The 23,834-nt window shown below is 55.4% G+C and overlaps 2 protein-coding genes across 4 annotated transcripts; both read left to right on the forward strand.

Moving 5' to 3' along the window:
• The first annotated feature begins 68 nt into the window (after window positions 1-68).
• On the forward strand, window positions 69-6,891 carry Rin1 (Ras and Rab interactor 1). Of its 3 annotated transcripts, none has more exons than XM_036201628.1 (11): window positions 69-155; window positions 834-990; window positions 1,137-1,317; window positions 1,417-1,531; window positions 1,620-1,692; window positions 1,802-1,893; window positions 2,012-2,752; window positions 2,954-3,259; window positions 3,564-3,695; window positions 3,884-4,035; window positions 4,849-6,891. In XM_036201628.1, exons 2-11 carry the CDS (start codon window positions 836-838, stop codon window positions 5,290-5,292), a joined length of 2,391 nt encoding a protein of 796 aa, XP_036057521.1. In that variant the 5' UTR covers window positions 69-155; window positions 834-835; the 3' UTR covers window positions 5,293-6,891. The 3 variants fall into 3 exon arrangements, with proteins under 3 accessions (XP_036057521.1, XP_036057528.1, XP_036057537.1); XM_036201635.1 differs by having other exon boundaries at window positions 1,835-1,893; XM_036201644.1 differs by lacking the exon at window positions 69-155 and having other exon boundaries at window positions 932-990; window positions 1,264-1,317.
• An 11,987-nt stretch (window positions 6,892-18,878) lies between these two features.
• Window positions 18,879-21,419, forward strand: Cd248 (CD248 molecule). The gene has a single exon (XM_036188977.1). The coding sequence runs from the start codon at window positions 18,921-18,923 to the stop codon at window positions 21,207-21,209; it is 2,289 nt and encodes a 762-aa protein (XP_036044870.1). The 5' UTR covers window positions 18,879-18,920; the 3' UTR covers window positions 21,210-21,419.
• The last annotated feature ends 2,415 nt before the right edge of the window (window positions 21,420-23,834 follow it).

The following is a 23,834-nucleotide window of genomic DNA, read 5'->3' on the forward strand; positions in this document are numbered from 1 at the left end:
ACCGATGTGTGTCTGCTGTTACCTTACAAGGGAATCAAGGCATTTATGGGGAACACCTGAGACAGGCTCCTCTGGGGTCCTTGTAGTTTGGGACATTGTGACTTAGAAAAGATCTGGGCTCAGAGCTGGAAGCTACACGTGGCACAGGCAAACAGGTGAGGCACATGGCCTTGGGTGGCAAGGAAGCTTTGCACGTGTGTAGAGGCCAGGTCATGTCTGCACCTGCCCCAGTCACTTGGCAGATTAGCAAGGCAGGCTAGCAGGGCCTGTGTGGGAGGCAGCTAGCAGCACCATGTGCTGGCGACCTCAGCCACACTCCCCCCTGGTTAGCAGTGAGTGTCAGAACCACCCCCAGAACCTCAGTTAAGCAAAAGGTTTAGTTTCCATGGAGACACAGCATCCTTTCTCCATAGCAACCTGAAATTACAAAACCCAAGTTAGGTTCAGGAATGAGTCATCTGTGACCAGTAGGGGGTGCTCTCCCACAAGGCTGACCCCCTCCAAAGGCAGGAGCAGATGAGCAAGTGACCGCAGACTTCTTAAGGTGACCCAGGGGTGAGGCTTGGGCCTATGGGAACTTGGTCTGCCCTGCTTAACTCCTCCCTACCCAGCTGCATAGTGTGAGGAGGCTGTAGGGAGCACTGTATGGAGGTGGTGGTCCTCCCACATCTGGGGCCCTGACAGTGACATTATCATGGAGGGGGGACCCTGCCATTCAAGGCTGGGCCCGGAATAGAAGAGGTGGACACTGGCCACATGGAATGGACATACAAGAGTTAACTGGCGGGGTGTGACAGGGTGAACCGCCTTCAGGAAGTGTTACTCACCGCCAGGAATGTGCACGCCTGTGCCTTGGGGGTTGGATTCTCTTCCTGAGTCCCAGGAGAAGCTGAAGGAGCTCCCAGCCATGGAAGACCCTGGGGAGACAGGAGCACACCCTCTGGGAGCTACCAACCTCAACTTTGTTCCTGGGCACCAACAGAAAGAAAAGTTAGTGAAGTTGGGAGGGCAGCTGGGCACGGGGTGTGTGTGTGGGGGGGTGAGGGCAGTGGCAGGATGGATTGGGGGGGGGAGCCCAGAACTGGGGAGCGGTGCTCACCTCAGACCCCAGCTCAGGTCCGGGTGTCTGCCCCCAGGCCATCTCCAGACCCACTGTATGACACACCTGATGCCAGCAGGGCACAGGCAAGTGGGTCCCAACAACCAGCTCGCATTGTGAGCTTGCGGGAGCGGCTGCTGATTACCCGGCCCGTGTGGTTACAGTTGCGGGCTAACGCTGCAGCCGCACTGCACGTGCTGAGGACAGAGCCTCCAGGGGTAAGTCCTTCCCCGTCCTCCAGGACTGGCCGGCCAAGGGTGGGAGAGAAAGGGCCTGGACATGGAAGCACTGAGCCTCCGAGTCTTGCTCTCTCGCAGACCTTCTTGGTACGGAAGTCTAACACTCGCCAGTGCCAGGCTCTGTGTGTGCGGCTGCCAGAAGCCAGTGGTCCTTCTTTTGTCTCCAGTCACTATATCCAAGAGAGCCCTGGCGGTGAGGGGGCTGGCCTGGCGGGAAGGGGCTGGAGACAGGCGGGGGAGGGAGGTCCCCAGAGAACAGCCTCACTCCCAGTGTCTCTCAGGCGTCTCTTTAGAGGGTTCAGAGCTCATGTTCCAGGACCTGGTCCAGCTCATCTGTGCATACTGCCACACCAGGTGGGTCTGCCTGCCAGGCACCTGGTGACCACAGGGCCTGCTCCCTGGTGCCGCCCACCCCTGCTCCTGAACACCACTTGCTCCTGACGGCTCCTTGTTCTGACCTTAGGGACATTCTTCTCTTCCCGCTCCGGCTCCCCAGGGCCATTCATCAGGCGGCCACCCACAAGGAGCTGGAGGCCATCTCTCATCTGGGCATGGGTAAGCGTTCCCTGCAGCCCATTGCACAGATGAACTCATAGAGGCCAAGGTGGGAAGAAAGGGCGACCAGGCACCCTCCTGAACCACTCTGAGGCCCCCATTGGTTTCTGATTGCTAGAGTTCTGGAGCTCCCCCCTCAACACCAAGGCTCAGCAGAGGCCTTCTGAAGCCCCACCGATGCCCAGGCTGAAGGCTCGCTCCCCTCAAGAACTGGATCAGGGCACCGGTGCAGCCCTCTGCTTCTTCAACCCCCTCTTCCCAGGGGATCTGGGCCCCACCAAACGGGAGAAATTCAAGAGGAGTTTTAAAGTGCGTGTGTCCACAGAGACCTCCAGTCCTCTGTCTCCACCTGCTGTGCCGCCTCCTCCAGTTCCTGTACTGCCAGGGACGTCTTCCAGCCAAACAGAAAGACAGCCTCCTCCACAGCTGCTACAGAGGGAGAGCTCAGTGGGGTATCGTGTGCCAGGCAGTGCTTCTGGCCCTAGCCTTCCTCCCCTACCTTCGCTTCAGGAGGTGGACTGCTGCTCCCCCAGTAGCTCAGAGGAGGAGGATTCTCCAGGAAGCCCTACAACCTCCCCATTCCTGGGCCGCCCAAGGCAGCGGCGGCCTCTGCTTCGGTCCATGAGTTCTGCTTTCTGCTCTCTGCTGGCACCGGAGAGGCAGGTTGGCCGGGCAGCCACAATGCTAGTGCAAAACCGATACACAGCTGTGGGTCAGCTAGTGCAGGACCTGCTGACCCAGGTTCGGGCTGGTCCTGAGCCCCGGGAGTTGCAGTGCATCCGCCAGGCCTTAAGCCGGGCGCGGGCCATGCTGAGTGCAGAGCTGGGCCCTGAGAAGCTGCTACCACCGGAGAGGCTGGGTAAGGCCCCAGCCCCGGCCTCCACAGGTTCAGTCTCTGGCTCTCCGTCCTCTCTCATCCACCTCTCTCCTTGCCTAATGATGCTTTCCCGGCACCCCACGTCAGTGAACTCCACCCCGCCCCCTCCCTACCTCCTGCCCTGACCGGGGCTTCTGCTCTTCCAGGCCCCTTCTCCTGACTGTGTCTGCTCTCCTCTGGCAGAACTGGTCCTGGAGAAGTCCCTGCACCGCTCTGTTCTCAAGCCTCTTCGACCTATCCTAGCTGCCCGCCTGCGGCGCCGGCTTTCCACCGACGGTTCCCTCGGCCGCCTGGCTGAGGGCTTCCACCTGGCCCGGACCCAGGGCCCTGGAGCCCTGGGGTCCCACCTGTGCCTCTCCTGCCCAGTGGAGACGGAGCAGGTGCGCCAGAGACTGCTTCAGCTGCTTGGTACCTACTCACCTGTCGCCCAGATCAAGGGGCTCCTGCAGGCCTGCAAGTTGCTCTACACAGCCCTGAAAACCCAGGCGGGTATGACCCTCACCACCTTCCCTGCTTCGGCTCTTTCTGAGTAGAGGCTGACTGAGACCCTCTGTCAGGGAGAAGGTTCCAGGACCCCAGAACTGCAAGCAGGGCAGAAGGATCCAACCCTCTGTCTCAGCAGCTCTAGAGAACAGAGTGTCTTTCTTCCCTGTAACCTGTGGTTCCTGTGACAGTCCCATCCTATCTAGGAGTCTAGCAGGTGTGGGGAGGGTCGCTGTCTGGGACTGGGATGGGACCCCAGCCCTTGGGCCTCTGAGGAGGCTGGAACGCCCTCCTTCCCGCGTCTCCACAGGAGAGAAAGCTGGCGCCGATGAGTTTCTGCCGCTGCTGAGCCTTGTCTTGGCCCAGTGCGACCTTCCTGACCTCCTGTTAGAAGCTGAGTACATGTCGGAGCTACTGGAGCCTACCCTGCTCACCGGAGAGGGTGAGGGTCCCCTTACTTCCTGTCTGGGTGGAACTGGGGCTCCTTAGCTGCGGAAGGGAGGGAGGGAGGGAGGGAGGAAGGAAGGAAGGAAGGAAGGAAGGAAGGAAGGAAGGAAGGAAGGAAGGAAGGAAGGAAAGACGGACGCCCTACCCCAGCCGGAGCTGCATTCTCTGTACCCTGTGTCCTAGGTGGCTACTACCTGACCAGCCTCTCCGCCAGCCTGGCCTTGCTGGGTGGCCTGAGCCAGGCCCACGCTCTCCCTCCCAGCCCGGCACAGGAGCTCCAACGCTCTCTGGCCCTCTGGGAACAGCGCCGCCTGCCGGCCGCCCACAGCTTCCAGGTAAAGGGCCCTTCCTGCGTGTCTGCCCCAAACTGGCCTTGGCTTGAGCAGGACTCTGACATCGCGCAGCACACACAGTTCCTCTGGCCCTGCATCACCCTACAATAGAAATAGAGGCCCATTACCCCTTGCAGGGAATGTGTTCCGTGGGACAGGCATCGGGCTGTGAGCTCCACGGCAGCCTCACCGAATCTTCAGGGAAACTCTGAAGCAGGGCCGTGGTTTTCCCCACGTTACAGACGAGGAGGTAGAAGCTGACAGGGAGACAGCAACTTCCTGGGCCCTGTGCCAACCGGGGCTCTACCTTGCTTGTCCTCCAGCTTCAATCTGTGCTCCCACTCGGGCCTGGCCAGGGTGCCCCGCCTCAATGTCAACCTTCTCAGTCTGGCTATGAATCCAGACTTTGTAGCCAGGCCCCAGATTTGTCCCAGCTCTATCACTTTTTTCCTGTGCCTTGGTTTTCTAGTCTCTAAAATGGGCACCTGGCTGCCAGGAAGATTAGGCACCCTGGAACATTCTAGGCAATTAGCCCAGGAACAGTTAGGGAGAGAGCCCTGCACACCGTGGACTCCTCTTGGGCATCTTTTCCGGGTTCTGGAGTTCCCTCTTGGCTGGCCTTGCACCTCTGCCACTAGCACAAACACGTTTCTCTCTGCCCCAGTGTCCCCTGGAGCCCGCAAGGCTTCTGCCGTCCATTCCAGCAGGGATGTGCACCACTCCACCCTGTCCTTGCGCGGCTTCAGCCTGTCCCTCCGGCTTTGGAGGTGACAACCACCCAGCATAGCTGAGGACTCATTCTTGTCTTCTGCACAGCACCTCCTCCGAGTAGCCTACCAGGACCCCAGCACGGGTTGTACCTCCAAGACCCTGGCTGTGCCCCCGGGGTCTTCGATTACCACTCTGAGCCAGCTCTGTGCCACCAAGTTCCGAGTGAGCCATCCTGATGCATTTGGCCTCTTCCTCTACAAGGACCAAGGCTACCACCGCCTGCCTCCTGAAGCCCTGGCCCACAGGCTTCCCGCAACTGGCTACCTTGTCTACCGCCGGGCAGAGAGGCCTGAGACCCAGAGGGCTGCACCAGAGAAGGCTGGCAGTGAGAGGCCAGGGGCAGGAGCATGGGAGGGGGAGGAAGGGAGCCTGAACAGTGAGGGGGAGTCTGAGAGAGCTGTTGACCAAGGAGGTGAGGATCAGGCCAGAGGAGGTCGTGGACAGCCAGCGGAGCAAAAGGTAGAGGGAAGCCAGGCTGCAGGAGAGTAGCCAGAAAGAGCCAAGAGGGTGTCTGGGCCTCCAGGAGCCTCTCAGTCCGCTCTTGCCAGCTGCCAGCTTCCTTCACCACCCACACCCAGTTCTCTGTTGTGTCTGCTACCACCTCTGACTGGTCTTCATGAGTCCGCCCGCTAGGGAACAGGGGGCTGGCCACATAGACTAGGACAAAGTTGAGAGTTGGGAGATTCCAAGGCCCTTTGTCCAAAGCCCGTGGCCTCTGTTCCTCCCTAGCCTAGAGGGATAACTATGTCTTAGTAAGGGACAACTTCATCTAATAGCCAACTCCAGCATAGGGGGAGGGTGTTCCTGGATTCTTTTGCCTCTCCTGCTGCCCATGGGCACAGACAGGGTTGCTGGAGCTTTGAGAACCTGAACAGCTCCAGTCTCTCCAGTTCCAGGAGGCAGGGAGGCAGCAGGGTGACAGCAAAGGTCCCCAAACACACGACTCTTCCCAGATGCAGCACCCTGGTCTGCAAAGATGGGATATGAGCACTGTTGTGCAGGGCTCCAGAGTGATCCAGGCCCCAACCGGGATGGCTGGTGGCTAAGACTGGGCAGGCAAAGGAAAGGAAGGGTGTGGGCAGCCACCAGGCAGGTGGAATCTGTGTCTTCTTCAGTCAGTCCAGAGATGGTTATTGCCCTGGAGGTCAGATCACAAGAGAAAAAGCACCTATGTTCCAGCTTTTTATCAAGATCAGAAAGCTACTGAGGCATCTGGGAACTGGACCCTGGGAAGTAATGTCTGCTAACAGGAAGTTTCCAGAACAGAGAGAGGGGCTCCATAAGCATTGTACTCCTCTTTTGGAGCCCTTACAAAAGCTTGACAATAAGGCACGGCATATAGCTTGTGGACCTCACTGCAGGTAATTCCCAAGAGGTCCTAGCAAACTAGCCCTCAAGACCAGAGCTGCTGGACCCAGAGGGAAGCCAGCTGCAAGTCTGAGCAGAGGAAAATGCCCACCAATAGCCACAAGAGGGCATACACAGTCTAAGAAACTGCAGAGGGTGAACCACCCCCCAGGGGTTGGGAGGGGTGAGGACAAAGAATTTAAGAGCCACAGAGTGTAGGCAGTCACTGGCCTTACAGTCTTACAGCTATTGACAGCCTGGGAAATGCAGGGCAGAGGCCACGTGCAGTCAGAGATTCTTAGGAAAGAATCATTGTTTCCAGACTACCACAGTCTGAGGTGCTCTCCAGGGCCTCTGAGCACAGGACATCAACTCATGCCATACACATAACAACAGTGAAGGTAGAAGTTGTGGACCCTGACTTTCAGATCCACATCTAGCCAATGTAGGGCTCCAAACTAGTCACTAGGCCACCGCTGTTTTTCCCACTTCCATGCCCCTCCCCAGTAGGGAAAGTGTTTATGATAAGGGACAAGTCCATCTGGTCTCTAACATCTGGCAGAGGGGGAAGGTGGCCCCAGTCCTTTTGCCTCTCTCCACCACCCAGAGGCACAGACAGGGTTGCTGGGGCTTCAGGTCCTGAACAACATGGCCCTTTATTCCATGATAAGTCCTCCCTTTCCCTAATGCTTTGTACAGGATGGAGCACTCCACGGTGCTCAATAAATGCTTTCCACTGACTGAAACTTGGTAACTAGCAGTGTGGGGTGGGGTGGGGTGGGGTGGGGTAGGAAAGCTGTTTCTGGGAATGAGACACAGGATGTGTGGTGCTCAGTCCCAGGGGAAGGACCTGGAATGTCTGCAGAGGATGCTCAGAGAACCCCAGGGGCAGGATACAGAGCTGGTCTCAGGGGAACCAGGTCTCTGGGACCTCCATAGGCCCTTTTTGTGTTCAGTTCTAATTCTGGGCTCCTAGAATTCAGTGTAGACCCAGCTATGGCTTATCCACTTCTGAGTCTGAACTTTTCTTTTTCTTTTGAAGATTTATTCATTTATTTGTCCTGCCTGCATGTATGCCTGCAGGCCAGAAGAGGGCACCAGATCACATTACAGATGGTTGTGAGCTGCCATGTGGATGCTGGGAATTGAACTCAGGACCTCTGCAAGAGCAGTCAGTGCTCTTAACCTCTGAGCCACCTCTCCAGCCCTGAACTTTTCTTTTTTAATCTGATTACCCACCAATCAAGGCCAAATCAATAGGAGCACAGGTTGGGATCAATGGAAGACACACCAGGCAGAGTTGGTGGTAGTTAGCCAGCCTGAGATTGGTGACTCCATTTCATAAACAAGGAATCTGGGGCCTTCTTCAGGAAAGTAGCTGTGACAGGACAGAAAACTCAGCATACACCTTCCAGAGAGAAAGAATCATTTAATCATACTCTCAACAAACCAAGCCAGGCATGAGCGCACACATCTGTAATCTCAGCCCTTGGGAGGCTGAGACAGGAGAATCAGGAGTTCAGGGTCATCCTTGGCTACATAGTTGGAAGCCAGCCTGGGTACACAGCAAAATCCCATCTCAAAAAAAAATTTAAAAAAAAAAGTATGTGTGGACTTTTGTGGTACCAAGTTTTGTGATCTAGGGGGTAACCATGGACCACTGCATTCCAGGGAACTCTACCATTCCTGCCGTCTTCCATGTCCTAGAAGTCAAGGCTCTGGTGTGCTGTGCCTCATCCTGTGTCTACTGCTGCAGTGCAGGATGGGGACACTCTTGGGTGTCCTGAAAGCAAGCATGTCATTTCCTTGCTTGGCGACATTGCATTTGTCATTTTAAAGTCACCCCAGTTGTATGTGTGAGTTTGTTTATTGTCTGTCTTCCCCACTACCATGCCAGAGCCAAACTGGCCTTCTTCCCAACAGGCCTTCAAGGACCTAGAACAATGCCTGGGCCGGAATTGGCACTTGTAAAAATACATGTGGAATGATGCAGAACGGTGGATCCGGGAAGACTTCATCAAAACCCGCCCTCTCTCTTTTCTGGGGGTGACACATTCTCTATGACTCCTACCGAGAGATGTGCACACCTCTTTTCAGCCCCACACCGAGTTGCTCTTCTCCCCAGGTGCTACCTCAAGGGACGAATCCCCTCCTGGTGGTAGATGAACGTCAGGTGTCACTTGAAAGGGGTAGATTGAGGAAAGGGCTGCCTAGTTCAGATTCTAGGGCCCGGCTGGGCCAGAGACCGGGCCTACAAGATGTCCGAGGGGTGGAGTGAACAGCAGTCACTGAGATTCACTCTGACCCACCCTCCTTAGCATCCTATGTGGCCTTGTGACCAGTGTTCACACTCACAGTTTAGAGCATAGTGACTCTCTGACCCACATTCCAGTGTGAAGAGATACTGCTATCCTGGTGGGTACTACAGTGCCAGGCACCCCCAAAGGTAACAGACACACCCGGATACCACTATGATATACATGGGGATTGTGGACACAGGCCTGTAGGGACAGAGTTCCTGACACAGGCCTACCTATGCAAAAGTGCCAACACCACTCACGTCACCACTCAGTACAGTCACAGCCATGCTCTGGAGACTACAGCTTCTACTTCCTGATCCATCTAAGCCCTGGAAATGAAACCCCACCACCACACACACACACACACACACACACACACACACACACACACGTTTTTATACTTTGGAGCATGAACAGGAGGTCCAACCCCAATCTCCCTAATATATGGCCTACCCCTGCTTCACTTCCCCACCCAGCCCCTTGTGGGCCCCCTGAGGAGACTGAATTGCTGAGAAGACCCTTGCAAGGGTGTGGTGACCTCACAGGCAAGGCAAGAGCTGAGGCAGGCAGGCTGGGCGGGGCAGCCTGAGCTCATCAGATTCCAGCCTGATTCACAGGAGAAGCTGAAGGATGGAGGATGGGACCGGAACTAGCCCAGGAGCAAGGGGCTCTGGGGGCTTGGATCCAAGTGTCATGGTGGTGGTCCTTCCTGAAGGATGCCCTCTGGGTGAGACTTAGGTCCCTCAGCTGAAGTATGGGATGAGACAATCAGCCCCGCCCTCCAGGCTGGGGCTCTCCCCCCCCCCCAACCTTCCCTGGCCTTAGCAGCTGGATGTCTTTAGCTGGGGAAGTGACCTTCACAATCGTCTTGGATCCTCCAGGCTCAGGCTGGCAGTCAGCTGGTAGACTCTAAAGGTCGGGAAAGACCAGACTTGTCTGGTCCCATTGCATGGGGCTGACAGAGTTACAGAGCCATGCTGCCCTGCCAGGCAAGGCTTCTGCCAGGAAGTGGGAAGGCATGGACTGCCTCAGTGCTTGGGATGTTTTCCTGCTTAGATTGAGCCCTTTGCCCCTACCATCCCCATAACTCCTTGTGTTCCCAGCTGAGGGATGCTTCCAGGAGGTGGGGGACCAAGCTGCCCAGACCCAGCTGCAGGGTGACAGGAAAAATGGATGGGGGCAGGGTGAGGGAACAGGAAGTGCCTCTCTTGGAACTCTACACCAAAATAGCCCATTGCATCCCTACTCTGGGTCTAGTGTCCCACGGGGGAGGTGTGTGTCACCAAGGAGACCCTCACTGGGGAGGAGCATGAACTGACCTCTGTCTGGCTTTTGCTTGCCAGCCCCATCCACCCCCACCGCAGCCTGGGCTCTACTTTGAAGTCCCAATGTAAATATCATGTCTGCTTGGGTTCTCCTTCCTGGCCTGGTCACAGACCCCAGACCTGGCTTCCACCCCAGGCAGTCCCCGGGATAGAGTGCAAGGAGAGAGGGGGAGGCTAGACCACCCAGGGATGGTGGCAAGATAGAGACACTGCCAAAGAGATGGGGAGAGATGGGAGATGTGGAGCAGAGACAGGGGGAAGCCGAAAGCAAAGAGGCAGACCCCAGATCAGCAGGGGACAGTTCTTAGGGCAGAAGACCCTTGAAGGCCAATAGGAGAAATGGAGACCCCAGACACGAAGGAAAAAGAGAGGAATTAGGTGGGAGAGAAAGGGACAGGGATCCTGGGGGTGGTGAGAGAGCCAGGAAGAAGAGGAGCTGGACAAAGAAGGGAAAGTAAGAGCCTCTGGAGCAAGTTCTAGAGGAGGGGTGTGGTGGAGATCAGAGAGACTAGTAGCTAGGGAGGATATAGCATAGACAGTGGGGCCAGTCACCTTGTTTACTCAGGCCTGGGTGGGGGGGAGATCCTAGGAGTTGGGACTGAAATTAGAAAAGTCCTCAACGAGAGGGGCAGCGGTGGTGCACACCTTTAATCCCAGCACTCAGGAGACAGAAGCAGGCGGATCTCTGTGAGTTCGAGGCCAGTCTAGTCTACAGAGTGAGTTCCAGGATAGGCTCCAAAGCTACAGAAAAATCCTGTTTCAAAGAACCAAAAAAGGAAGGAAGGAAGGGAAAAAGAAGAGAAGGAAGAGAGGGGGAAGGGAGGGAAGGAAGGGAGGGAGGGAGGAAGGAAGGAAAGGAGGGAGGAAGGGAGGGAGGAAGGAAGGAAGGAAGGAAGGAAGGGAGGGAGGGAGGGAGGAAGAGAAAGACAAGTCCTCAGCAAGCTGGGCTAAGCTGATTCTCCCTTTGAGCAGAAAGCCCACAGGTACCCCTTGCAGGGGCTTCAGAAGGGTTTGCCTGCACAACTCAGGCCAGGCAAGCCCTTCTAGCCAAGACACAGGTTCCAAGATTTCTTTTCTTGAGGGCAGATGTGGCCAGATGTTCAGGTCAAGCATCTGCTAGGAGAGAGACTGGGCTCCCAGCTGGACCCAGATTGCATATTCCAAGGAGCTGCTTGCTTCATCCTCAGCTGTGGGCCCAGGTGTGAACTTGCTGGGACACCCAGCTGTGCACATGTATAACCATGCCAAGGCTGTGCAAATTCGTGCGTGTGCACATGCCCATGCACAGAAACACATTGTCCTGTAGCCACATACACACAAGGTCTTCACTAACAAAGGCCCCATTGCCCTCAGCTACCCCCAGCTGTCAGAATTCTTTGGCTTCTGGGATGCTGAGGAGGGCCAACACCCCTTCTTCCCAGTTCGAGTTCTCCAAACCTCTGTCTCCCACCCATCCTGTCCTCAGCAGCATGACCCCCTCCCTGCAGGGCTCTCCTGCCAGAAGTACAAAGGGCGTGGCCCCAACAGTGGAGAGGGGAGTAGGTCACAAATGTGCCCTTCCCTCCTCCATGGCTGCCCAGGGTAATCCTCTCCCACCCACCCACCTTGGCTCCCACCCGAGACTGGGTGCCTCCCGCCCTCTTTCAGCCCTCCCCCTGACAGCCTGAGAGCTGGGGTGGTTTGAGAGGAGTTTAGACAGGGACTGAGGTGGGGGTGGGGACAGAAGAGAGAGGGGGAAGGAGGTGATTTGTACACAAAGCAATGTGCTGGCTCAGCAGGCCAGCATGCCAAGGCTCTTCAGGATGCCTGCCGGGGTGGGGGGCGCCCCCCCAATCTCGCCCAATCCCCCCACCCAGCTGTTCCATGGGGCCCCTCTCTGGGCCAGCCATCCCTTCCCCTCTGGGCCTACACATTGCATCCCAAACCCTTTTGCTTTTCCTGGACAAGTTTTCCTGAGACTATGAGCTTCTGTTTCCAGGCTCCTCTTAGGCAGAGTGTCTCCCTTACGACCGCTATCATGGCAGGAAGACCTGGCCTTCTGGCTACCACACTGAACAGAATCTGAGATGGTACACCCTGCCACTCACCCCAGTCCAGTAAGGAAGATACCCTGGCCTCAGGTCCCAGTGGAGAACACAGCTGTGTGGGGACCCATCCCATCTGTTCCTTGCAGTGGTAACCCAAGCTGCCCCTGTCTTGGACTGTCTTCCTGCAGAGATGTAGAGATCCATTCCCAGCATGCCACTCATGAGGGCGGCTGCCAGTGATAACTCAGGCAGCCTTTTTGTCCAAGATAGGGGGCATGTTTCGAGACAGGGTTTGTCTGTGTACCAATCCGGCTGTCCTGGAACTCGCTTTGTAGACCAGGCTGGCCTCAAACTCACAGAGATCCGCCTACCTCTGCCTCCCAAATGCTGGGATTAAAGGCCTGTAGCCTTTATTATACCCTGTATATATCCTTTGCTTATATCCCGTATCTACCCATGCATCTAAACATTTATAAACCAAGTAAGTGGTGAATGCCTGTAATTCCAGCACTTGGTGGTGAAGGCAGAGAGATACAAAATGCAAGGTCCTCCTTGGCTACATAATAAGTTTGAGGCTAGCCTGGGATACATGAGACGTTGTTAAAAAAAAAAAAAAAAAAAAAAAAAAGCCAGGTGATGGTGGCGCACACCTGTAATCCCAGCACTCAGGAGGCAGAAGCAGGTGGATCTCTGTGAATTTGAGGCCAGCCTGGGCTACAGAGTGAGTTCCAGGACAGGCTCCAAAGCTACACAAAGAAACCCTGTCTCAAAAAAACAAAAAACAAAAATCCACATATACATCTACCTGCCTATCTGTAGTGGATAGCCATCCCAGCATTGACCTGGAAGTTCCAACCCCCATTGAGGGTTGTGGGTTCGTGCCCCACGTTGGGCGCCAGATATTGGTGAAATTATTAAGGCCACTCCACGTAGTTAAAAGGGAGGTTTATTTTGTGGGGTAACTTACAAATGAAGGGGTAGGTTGCAGGGTCTGGCAAAGGTATAGGGTAGTCCGGCGGTGTTCTCTGGAGAACTCTGCTCGGTCCACCTCCAGCGTCCGGCGTCCCAGAACCAAGAGAGCGACCTCCTCTTGATCCTCGGTCTTCCGCTCCCTCCTCTGCCCCGCCTTCTGGGCGTGATCATTACTGAAGCCTCAATGGGGGTTGGAACTTCCAGGCCAATGCTGGGATGGCTATCCACTACACCTATCCACCTGTCCACTTAGAATACATACATACATACGTACATACATACATACATACATACATACATTTACAAACACTGGTCTATCCATCCATCCATTCACCCAACTCTCTTCATCCCTCCTAACCATCCTTGCTTCTGTGCATTCATTCATACACAGTGTGTGTGTCAACCCATGTACCTATCATCTGTCTGTGTGGCCATCATGTACATACCCTGTGAATGTCTATCCTGTGCATCCAGCCATCCTCCCAAGTATCTACCCATCATTTCAGCTATGCTTCCACTCACAAATGCACCCACATGAGCATTAATGATTTTGTGACATCAGTCAGCATCCCTTCTGCACAGTGGGTGAATCAATATGAATCACACTCAACCAGAACAGCAGAAGAAAGCTCAAGCCAGCCCCCGTGCTAGCTCCTGATCTCCAGACCCTTGGTGCTGTGTTCATGGTGTTCCCCATTCGAACTAGGAAAGAAAGATCTTAGGCAATCTCCACCCCATTTACCCCAACTTGGAGGAAGGCTGGACACCTAAGTATGTTTCCAACTCTTATTTTTAATCCATCAAACCTTTATGTTGCTGGAGCCAGAGGGGCCATCATCTGCCCCTAGCCCTTCTCCTGCTTTGGCTTTCCTCCACTTAGAAGTAGGCTAGGACATCTGGAAGTTGGCCTTTGACCTCCTTCTACTTCCTTCACCCCACTGAAACTGGGGTCCTGACCTCTGATCTGACCCACCCACTTGCCAGACATCCTAGAGCCTTTGCTCAGACGCCCAGGACTGGCCATTGCCCGAAGCATGACTGGGCTCACCACACCCTTGGACCAAGCTCAGAACCGCCCCCAAGGAACCTCCAGAGGCTGCCTCCCCCAGCCCGGCCCGCCCTGTAGTCCAGCTCTCCAGCCAGCTCCTTCCCTTTCCCAGATGATTGCAACAGTCTCCTAACTGGTCCCTGGCCTTGGGTCCCCTCCACCCATCGTCCACCAACCACGGAGTTCCCTCTCCGTGACTGTTCCCATGGCATCCATAGTGGAGCTCCAGCCTCTCAGGGGCAGCTTCAAGGCCTCCCAAGCCAGGCCTCCCCTCCTTGTCTGATAGTCTCTCTCTGCTCCTCACCATTCCCCTCTCCAGGCCAGGTAAGGAAGTCCTTTGCATCCTCCAAACCCGTCTGAGCTCTGGCCCCAGAGCTCAGGCTTCTGTCCAGGCCATCTTCCTGGTGTACTACCTCTCAACCTCTGCTCAGAAAATCACCCCAGGTGCTGCTGTGGGAAGACAAGCAGAAAAAAAAAATCAGGGTCCAGTCTGAGCCCTGCCACAACTCCCTCTAAGACCCTCAAAGCCTCAGTTTCCCCATCTACAAAAGACAAGCACACTACCAGCAATGTTCCACTTCAAAAAGGTAGCTAGCAAGTGTGGAGAGCAAGTAGGCTTTGGATCCAGGCAAATCCCAACTTCCCAATGGCATCTTCAGGAACCAGGTTCTTCACTTTTCTGTGTTCATTCAGTCATTCAGCAAGACCCCAACACCACAACCTGTTCATTTATTTATTTAGTTTTTTTTTGAGACAGGTTTCTTTTCTCTTTCTGTTTCCTTCTTCTTTCCTTCCCTCCTTCCTTCCCTCCCTCCCTCCTTTCTTTCTTTCTTTCTTTCTTTCTTTCTTTCTTTCTTTCTTTCTTTCTTCCTTCTTTTTCTGAGACAAGGTTTCTCTGTATAGCCCTGGCTGTTCTGTCCTGGAAGTCTCTCTGTAGACCAGGCTGCCCTTGAACTCAAGAGATCCACCTGCCTCTGCCACCCCAGTGCTGGGATTAAAGGCGTGTGGCCGCCGCCGCCGCCGCCGCTGCCGCCGCCGCCACCACCACCACCAGCAGCAGCAGCAGCAGCATCAGGCTTCACCTTGGATTTCTAATCTGCTTCCACCTCTGAATCAATTTCAGGCATGTACTACCATCTCTAGTAACAAATTCTTAGTAAGTGAGTCTCTGGACTAGAGCTTTCCAGGCTCTGCGGCACAGTAGGGCACACTGAAAGTCTGCTGCCGTGGAGCTCACAGTCTCCCAGGACAGAGGCTCTCACTGGGCACATGATATTTGGCAATGTCTGGAGATCCATTTTTGTTGCCCCAACTGTAAGAATGCTATTCACATTGGGGTCAAAGCCAGGGCACAGAACAAACCACTCGTAACTACTATCTAGCCCGAGTATCACATCATGGGGTGGGGAGTGGGGGGCTGGGGGAGATTCTGACTGGGATTCAAGTCATAAGAGAGATAACAATGAACATATACCACAACAGAGAGTGATCAGTGAGGGGTGGAGGGAGGGGGAGTCAGAGAGAGGAGAGTGGTTCTGGGATTTAGGTCAGGGACTCTGCTGACTCAACTGAGCCCTGAAAAAGTGAAAGGTAGAGAGAGCATTTGGATGCTCCAGGAAGGGGAGAATGTAGAATTAAAGGTCCTGAGCTCACGATAGTGCCTGTAGGTCTCAGGCCAGCACAGACAACAGAGTGGCTAGAACAAACAGAGGGACCGAGGGGGTAAGAGGGACAGGGAGGACTGAGCAGTTTGGAGACAGATCACATGGCAGGGACTTTGGCTACCTCTGAGTGAGACATGGGCCCTGGAGGGTTGTGAGCAGAGGCTGCATCAAGCCAAGGTTTTTTATTTTTATTGTTTATTTGTTTGTGTATGTATGTGTGTAGGATTGTTTTATTTTATTTTACGCATATCAGTGTTTTTCCTGCATACATTGTATGTACTCCATGTGTGCCCGGTGTATGGAAGAGGTCAGAAGGGGCATCAGATTCCCTGGAACTGGAGTTCCCGATGGTTGTGAGCCTCCATGTGGGTGATGGGAACCAAACCCTGGCCCTTTGCAAAAGCAGCAAGTGCTCCTAACCACTGAACCAGCTCTCCAGCCCTCTTGTTTTTTAAAGGCTAGTCCCAGAAGGGTGGAAAGGAGGGGAGAACAGGGGGAAGGAGACAGAGAGAGAGACATTGAGACATAGAGAGAGAGACAGAAACAGAGACACAGAGAGAGACAGAGAGAGAAGGCTCTAGACAGGAGATGAAGAAAAATGACTGGGGTGGACGGGACGGAAAAGGTGGTGCTGTGAAGTGGTCACACTCTTGATCCGGTTCTGAAAATGATGCTAACAGGATTTGCTGAGATCCTGGACAAGGGGTGTGGGAGATAGAGAGCAGTGAAGGATGAGCTCAAGGTTTGGCTCCTGCACCAAGGGAAGGGTGAACTTTGCTCTCCTGAGAAGGGGAGTAACCCTGCATGCTTTGAGCATAAGACTTACACACAAGGCGAGCCCCGTATGAACAGTGGTTCTCACAGACTGGCTGCGTCTGCAGTATCAACTTGGGCACTATGAGGTAGTTAGTGAAAGCAGCTTTGGCCCCCACTGGCATCTAGATTTGCTCAGATGACTACTGAACATTTGTCTTGTGCTCTGCAGTTGACAAAACACATTTGCAAATAGGGAGCGTTGTGACACAATAGTCCTGCTGAGCTGAAAGACCTGGACACATTGATTTCCATACCATAGATGGGAAAAATGGAAGCCGGGCGTGGTGGCCCACACCCATAATCCTGATCCTGCTGTACAATGAGACCTGAGCCCAACAGAAGGGAAGAGAGGAAAGGAAAAGAAAGGCAGATAAGAGAAAGGGAGGGAGGAGAACGTGAAATAAACAGAGAGAGGAGAAAAGAGCCTGTGTGTGTCACACACGAAATCTCAGCAGAGGCAAGTGGATCTCTGTGAGTTCCAGGCAGCCAGAGCTACATAGTGAGAACCAGACTTTAAAACAAGAACCCAAACAAACAAAACAGCAACAAAGTGGGGGTGGGGTGGAGCAATGGGGACTCAGAGAGCCTCAAACTCTTACTGATCAGTCGTTGGCAGCAGTGATGGCATCGGGACCAGGGCAGGGTCCCAAAGAACCAATCTGCTCTCTCATCCATGGCTCAAGAGGTTTTTCAGTGCCAGGAATCCAACCAGGCATCACTAAGCCACACTAAAATGGCTCAAAAATCTGCTAAAAATATAAAGCATAACGTGTTAAAATCAGGCACGAGGAGGTAGGCAGAGCAGGAGTTCAAGGTCATCCTTGATTACATAGTGAGTTCCGGCTCAGTCTAGGCTATATGAGATCTTGCCTCAAAAATAAAAACACAAGGGGTGAGAAAGATGGTTCAGCAGCTGAGAGCATTGGCTGCTCTTGCAGAGGACCCATTTGGATCCTAGCACCCTCATGGTGGTTTACAACTACCTGTAACTCCAGTTCCAGGGAATCTGATGCCCTCTTCTGACTTCTGAGGGCACCAGGCTTCTACATGGTACACATGCATGCATGCAGCAAAACATTCATAAACAGAAAATAAAATTCAAAACTATCAAAATAAAAAAACAAGAGTATAAAAGGATTAGCTGGTGTTAGGTGACTGCAGTACCTGCTATTCAGAACCCAGGAGTTTGGGGCCAGCCTTGGCAACATAGCAAAAGCCAGGCAGTGGTGGTGCATGTCTTTAATCCCAGCACTTGGAAAGCAGAGGCAGATCTCTGAGTTTGAGGCCAGCCTGGTCTACAGAGCAAGTTCCAGGACAGCCAGGGCTACTCAGAGAAACCCTGTCTCAAAAATCAAAAACAAAACAAAAAATTAGTAATAATGAAAAATAACAATAGTAAATAAAAAGCAAATGGAAATACAGGGTTAATCCTTCAGACCGATTCCTAGGGCCATCCTGGGTGCCTGGCCCAGGGTACAAACCTCCGGAGGCTTCCCGGAAGAGGACCCTCCCTGCCCAGGCTATGCAGTAGGCCCTGGGAGTGGTGATGCCTGTCACACACACATGCCTATCCCATTGTGTACCCCATGCCCATACATGGCCTTACTCAGGTCCCCTCAGAAGCAGCCCTGCTCACCCTGTGGATAGCCCAACCTCCACTCAGCCCAGAATCCTGCACCCTGCCCTCCTGCAGCAGGAGCCCAGCGAGGCATTTCCTGTTTGGGGGCTGCCTCCTCCCCGCCTAAGTCCAGGTTCCCAGGGCCCCTGACTGAGCCAGGGTAAGGGGAGGGCAGCCCTTGGCCTCCTCCTCACTCCCTAACCCCTAATGCTGGGCTTGCTGGAGCCAGAAAACTTGCGAGTGGAATAAGCTGAGCAAAAGGGCTCATCAAATACACGTCTGGTTGAGGTTGTCCACATGGGGGTTCTCAAGTTGATTCTCACGTAGGGCCTGGCAGGAATGGGAGGAGCTTCATAGGTTAGATTGTTTAGCGCGCCACATCATCCTTGTCTGTCCCCCTAAGGGCATAGCATGTCAGTTGGACTGCGTGTGTGAGTGAGGCTAGGATTTGGCCGCCTGAGATAGATAGGGCTGTCAGAAAGGATGCTCTTGGCAGGAGTTGGAAGAAGAGTCTGCACACATACATGTGGTGGGAAAGGGCTGGCCTGAGCATGTCTTTGAGCTGAGAGTGCAGCCACATACGAATACTGGTGAATGCAGATTCGGGCCTCCATGAGTCTCTCAGGAAGACAACTTCACCCCAGCTGCCTTAGCTGCGGACTGCTGAAGTTTCAGAGGGTTGACCAGGGATGCCTCTCAGGCAGACAGTTCCCCTCTTCCCTGACTCTCAGCTCTGTAAGGCCTGAGGTAGCCCCATTAGTTAGCTGCACCTCCTCCCCTCCTCTGCCCTTCGCCTCTCACCCCAGAACCCCCCACCCCACTGCTTCCTGCTCCAACAGCCCCCGGGGAGCTAGCAGGGGAGCTGGCAGCAGCCCCAGCCCGCTCCTTACAAGGCGTGAGTCCGCAGGGCCCGCCCCCGGCCCTCCCGCCGGAGGCCTTGATCCCTCCCTCTGTCAAGAGCAGCGGCGGGCCCGAGCCGGGCCAGTCGGGGGGCGTCGCGATGCTGCTGCGCCTGCTGCTGGCCTGGGCGGCCGCTGTGCCCACACTGGGCCAGGCCCCCTGGACACCCGAGCCCCGAGCCATCTGCGGCCCGGGCAGTTGCTACGCACTCTTCCCCCGGCGCCGCACCTTCCTGGAAGCTTGGCGGGCGTGCCGGGAGTTGGGGGGTAACCTGGCCACGCCGCGGACCCCGGAGGAGGCCAGGCGTGTGGACAGCCTGGTGGGCGTCGGACCGGCCAGCGGGCTGCTGTGGATTGGGCTGCAGCGGCAAGCTCGACAATGCCAGCCTCAGCGCCCACTGCGGGGCTTCATATGGACCACGGGAGACCAGGACACCGCCTTCACCAACTGGGCCCAGCCGGCTACGGAAGGACCCTGCCCGGCCCAGCGCTGTGCCGCTCTGGAGGCCAGTGGAGAGCATCGCTGGCTCGAAGGCTCATGTACACTGGCTGTCGATGGCTACCTCTGCCAGTTTGGTTTTGAGGGTGCCTGCCCTGCCTTGCCGGTTGAGGTGGGCCAGGTCGGCCCAGCTGTCTACACCACGCCCTTCCACCTGGTTTCCAGCGAGTTCGAGTGGCTACCCTTTGGCTCCGTGGCAGCCGTGCAGTGCCAGGCTGGCAGGGGAGCCTCTCTGCTGTGCGTGAAACAACCTTCAGGTGACGTTGGCTGGTCCCAGGCTGGCCCGCTGTGCCCAGGGACTGGCTGTGGTCCTGACAATGGGGGCTGTGAACACGAGTGTGTGGAAGAGATGGACGGTGGTGTGTCCTGCCGCTGCAGCGAAGGCTTCCGCCTAGCTGCAGATGGGCACAGTTGTGAAGACCCCTGTGCCCAGGCCCCCTGTGAGCATCAGTGTGAACCTGGTGGGCCACAAGGCTACAGCTGCCACTGTCGCCTGGGCTTCCGGCCAGCTGAAGATGAGCCACACCGCTGCGTGGACACGGATGAGTGCCAGATTGCTGGAGTATGCCAGCAGATGTGTGTCAACTATGTTGGTGGCTTTGAATGCTATTGCAGTGAAGGTCATGAGCTTGAGGCAGATGGTATCAGTTGTAGCCCTGCAGGAGCCATGGGTGCCCAGGCTTCCCAGGACCTTAGAGATGAGTTGCTGGATGATGAAGAAGAAGGTGAGGATGAGGAGGAGGCCTGGGAGGTCTTTGATGGCACCTGGACAGAGGAGCAGAGGGTCCTGTGGATGGTACCTACACAACCGCCTGACTTTGGCCTGGCCTATAGGCCTAATTTCCCACAGGATGGAGAGCCTCAGAGATTACACCTGGAGCCTACCTGGCCACCCCCACTCAGTGCCCCCAGGGGCCCCTACCACTCCTCAGTGGTCTCTGCCACACGGCCCATGGTGATCTCTGCCATGAAACCCACACTACCTTCTGCCCACAAGACCTCTGTTATTTCGGCCACCCACCCACCCCTGAGACCTGTCCATCCACCTCCCACGGCCCAGCCTCCAGCTGTGCTCCCTGATCACCAAATCCCCAAAATCAAGGCCAATTATCCAGACCTGCCTTTTGGCTACAAGCCTGGGATTATCTCAGCCACTCACCCAGTACAGCCTCCTGCTTACCAGCCCCCCACTATCTCAACCAAGTATCCCCAAATATTCCCTCCCCACCAGTCCCCTATGTCTCCAGACACACACACTGTCACTTATTTGCCTCCAATTCCACCTAACCTTGACCCTGGGGATACCACTTCCAAAGCCCATCAACACCCCCGGGCCCCAGATGTTCCAGGCATCAGAACCCAGGCTCCCCAGCTTTCTGTCTCAGCTGCTGAACCCTCTCTACCCAGCCACTCAGGGTCCTCTGCCCACGAAGCCCCTGTGCCTGCTGCCACCCATCCTCCAGCCCTCCCTTCTCTCCTCCCCTCTCAGAGCCCCATTAACCAGACCTCAACTATCAGCCCTTCACGCCCTCATTCCAGAGCCCCTCTAGTCCCAAGGGAAGGAGTTCCCAGTCCCAAATTGGTGCCATGGCTGCCCTCAGTGCCCCCTACAGCAGCACCAACAGCCTTGGCAGAGGCAGGTCTTGCAGGCCAAAGCCAGAGAGATGACCGGTGGCTGCTGGTGGCGCTCCTGGTACCAACATGTGTCTTCTTGGTGGTCCTGCTTGCACTGGGCATCGTGTACTGCACCCGCTGCGGCCCCCATGCTCCCAGCAAGCGCATCACTGACTGCTATCGCTGGGTCACACAAGCTGGGAACAAGAGCCCAACAGAACCCATGCCCCCCAGAGGCAGCCTGACAGGGGTACAGACCTGCAGAACCAGTGTGTGATGGGGTCCAGATACCCCTTGTGGGGACTTGCTTTGGACACATGGATGAGACCGCACCAGGGACTTATGGGGGCTCTCCAGCTGGACAGAAGGGGTTCTGCTCCTTGGGCCCAGCATTCATGGCAAAGGACACACCAAGGCCTCCTCCAGGACCTCAAGGGGTGGGTGCTGGGATCATCGCCAATAAATGGGGTGCCAATCTCACCCAAAACTCCTGACCCCCACTGATGCCTGAGGGGAGGGTCTGGGAGGACTTGTGGGAGGGGAACGGAGCTCCCTTCCGTTTATCTAGGTAAGGTAAGAATTCTTTAAGAGGAGGTATGCTTCAGAATTTTCAGTGGAACGAGCTGAGAGAGGGCTGAGCCTCTCACCCACTGTCACACAGCAAGCCCAGAATTCTGGGGGTTTGGTGGGGAAGAAAGTCCACATTTATTCCTCTTTTTATTAAAATGCAAAGACAATCAGGGGAAGGTCTTGAGATAAGGGTCTCTGATGAACTGGAGTCCAACTGGGGTTTGGGAGTCACAGGTAGATGGGGTTGGAGATTCAGGGAAGAGAGGAGTGGTTGGCATTTCTGAACTTTCTTCTGAACATTCTTTTCATTGTCCTAGGCTGCCCGAAGTCTGGGTGGGGGGAATCAGGGTCACCCAAGGATGCTACCACTCTATGGTGGTAGGTACTCCTCCTTCATAGGAGGTAGTAGGGAAGACGTGGAAATAGGTGCCCGGGAGGCTGCGATGGAGAAAGCCCCCAGTTCTAGCTCCCGGGGCCCACTTAGAAACAAGACCTTCCCATTAGAGGCCACACTTTGCTCTCCACCCTGACCCTAGCTCGAGCGAAGGCCCAGGATATTTAGGGCTGGTGTCCTAAGAACCGAGGAGCTGGCTGGTCAAAGATCACCGAGTGTGGGATAACCTCCCCTCATCTTCGGTTGATTGTCCTTGGGGGGAAGGGATGGGACCTGGGAGAGGGAGGCGCCGGTCCCACCACCTCTATAATTTTTCAGCTCAGCCCTCTCGGGGCCTCTAATTAGGGCTGGGCAAAGCCGCACCCCCACCCAGGCAGGTGAGGAGGGGTGGCCCAGCGCCCTTTCTCTACCCTACACCCCTGTGCCACATTCTCGCCCAAGGATTGTACCTCAGGAGACCAGGAGAGCTAGCGAGTGCGGAGCTGAGGACCAACTGGGAGTGGGGGTTAGCAGAGGGGGCGGAGGGAACGCATCGCCCGGGTAGCCTCTCTCACGTTCCCCTAACTCAAACCAGACGCCCCTGCCAGATCCTTCCCAGCTTTAACCCCGGAGACGTAGTCGAGGGGGCGGGGAGTGGTAGAGGTGGATGGATGGAATTGAGGGAGGTCGCCTGGTTTTCCAGAAAGCCTGGGTCTGAGGGGATGCAGGCATCACTTATGGATGACACCGTCTGCTGGGACAGAGGCCTGAAGCTCCTTCCCGTGACCCCTGGCAGAGGGTCGACAGCACCCTGAGGGAAAGAAAGAGTTAAATGCGCTGCAGTCCGCGGGAGGATGGGAGTAGGGACGGGGGCCCAGAGCCGGCTCTTTGTCATCTAGTAATGAGCACCAGATGCGGAGCTGCGTGCGGGCCTAAACAGACGGCCTCCCAGGGCAGAGCCCCCGCCTGCGCCCAGACCCAGGCTCCGCCTAGGCCGAAAGCTGAGTCTCAGGCTCCGCCCATTAACTCCCAGGCTGCGCTTCACCTCACCCGGGTGGAGGATGCTTTGGTTATCAGCCCCGGCCCTCCGATCTACGAGCCACACCCCTTGGCAGGGAAGAAAACTCTCCAGAGGCCCCGCCCTCCAAGGCCATAGCCTCGCCCCTTGCCAGCTCAAAGATGCCTTCAGAACTGTTGCCGGCCCCTCTGCCCTATCTGCTGCGCCAGGGCCCCGCCCCAAAGCTGCAAGCCGTGTCCCCACATCAGGGCAGAAGCGGAAACAAGAGGAGTTTATAAATCCTGTCTTCCCCGAGGCATGAACTCCGCCCAGAATCTGTACATTCCCACGCAGTTATGTGCTTTCGTCCCTTCACAAAGGCAATGCCGCTGAAATACAAACTCTGTTCCTAAGAGACGAAAGCAAACTCCGTCCTCCAGGGGACAGAGTTGCCCGCGAACTCTTCCTCAGAGCTCACGCCAGCGGAAGAACTACCTCCAGGTAACAGAACCTCTTCTCTGCCCAGCCCTGAGAAGATGCACACAAGCCACGCCTCTTAATAATGCCTTTAAATCGGGTCCACCCAAGGACGCCTTTAAAGGCCGTAAGATCGGGCTCAACGAATAAAGACTCCTGCTGTCAGTCCTGACGGCCTGTGTTCCATCCCTGGGACCACATGGTGGAAAGAAAGAACAGACTCCCGCATCTTATCCTGTTGACCTCCACGGGCCCACTATTCCCAGTACAACACACGCAAAAATAAATAAATAAATAAATAAAAATTGAAAAAGCGTATGCCTTCTAGCTAACCAGGAGGTGGCGGCACACGCCTTTAACCTCAGCTCTCCGGACATAGACGCAGACGAATATCTGAGTTCGAGGCCAGCCTGATCTAAAAAGCGAGTTCCAGGACAGCCAGGGCTATTACACAGAGAAACCCTGCCTCAACAAATAAATAGAAA

This window comes from Onychomys torridus, chromosome 1, assembly GCF_903995425.1.
Source record: "Onychomys torridus chromosome 1, mOncTor1.1, whole genome shotgun sequence".
In the NCBI taxonomy this organism is placed as follows: domain Eukaryota; kingdom Metazoa; phylum Chordata; class Mammalia; order Rodentia; family Cricetidae; genus Onychomys; species Onychomys torridus.

Excerpts from the sequence above, each read along its gene's own strand:
- Cd248 (XM_036188977.1), top strand. The coding sequence starts at position 18,921 with ATGCTGCTGCGCCTGCTGCTGGCCTGGGCGGCCGCTGTGCCCACACTG.
- Rin1 (XM_036201628.1), top strand. The coding sequence starts at position 836 with ATGTGCACGCCTGTGCCTTGGGGGTTGGATTCTCTTCCTGAGTCCCAG. Across the intron at positions 991-1,136 it reads GGGCACCAACAGAAAGAAAA|GCCATCTCCAGACCCACTGT; the intron begins GTTAGTGAAGTT and ends GTCTGCCCCCAG. Across the intron at positions 1,894-2,011 it reads CATCTCTCATCTGGGCATGG|AGTTCTGGAGCTCCCCCCTC; the intron begins GTAAGCGTTCCC and ends TCTGATTGCTAG.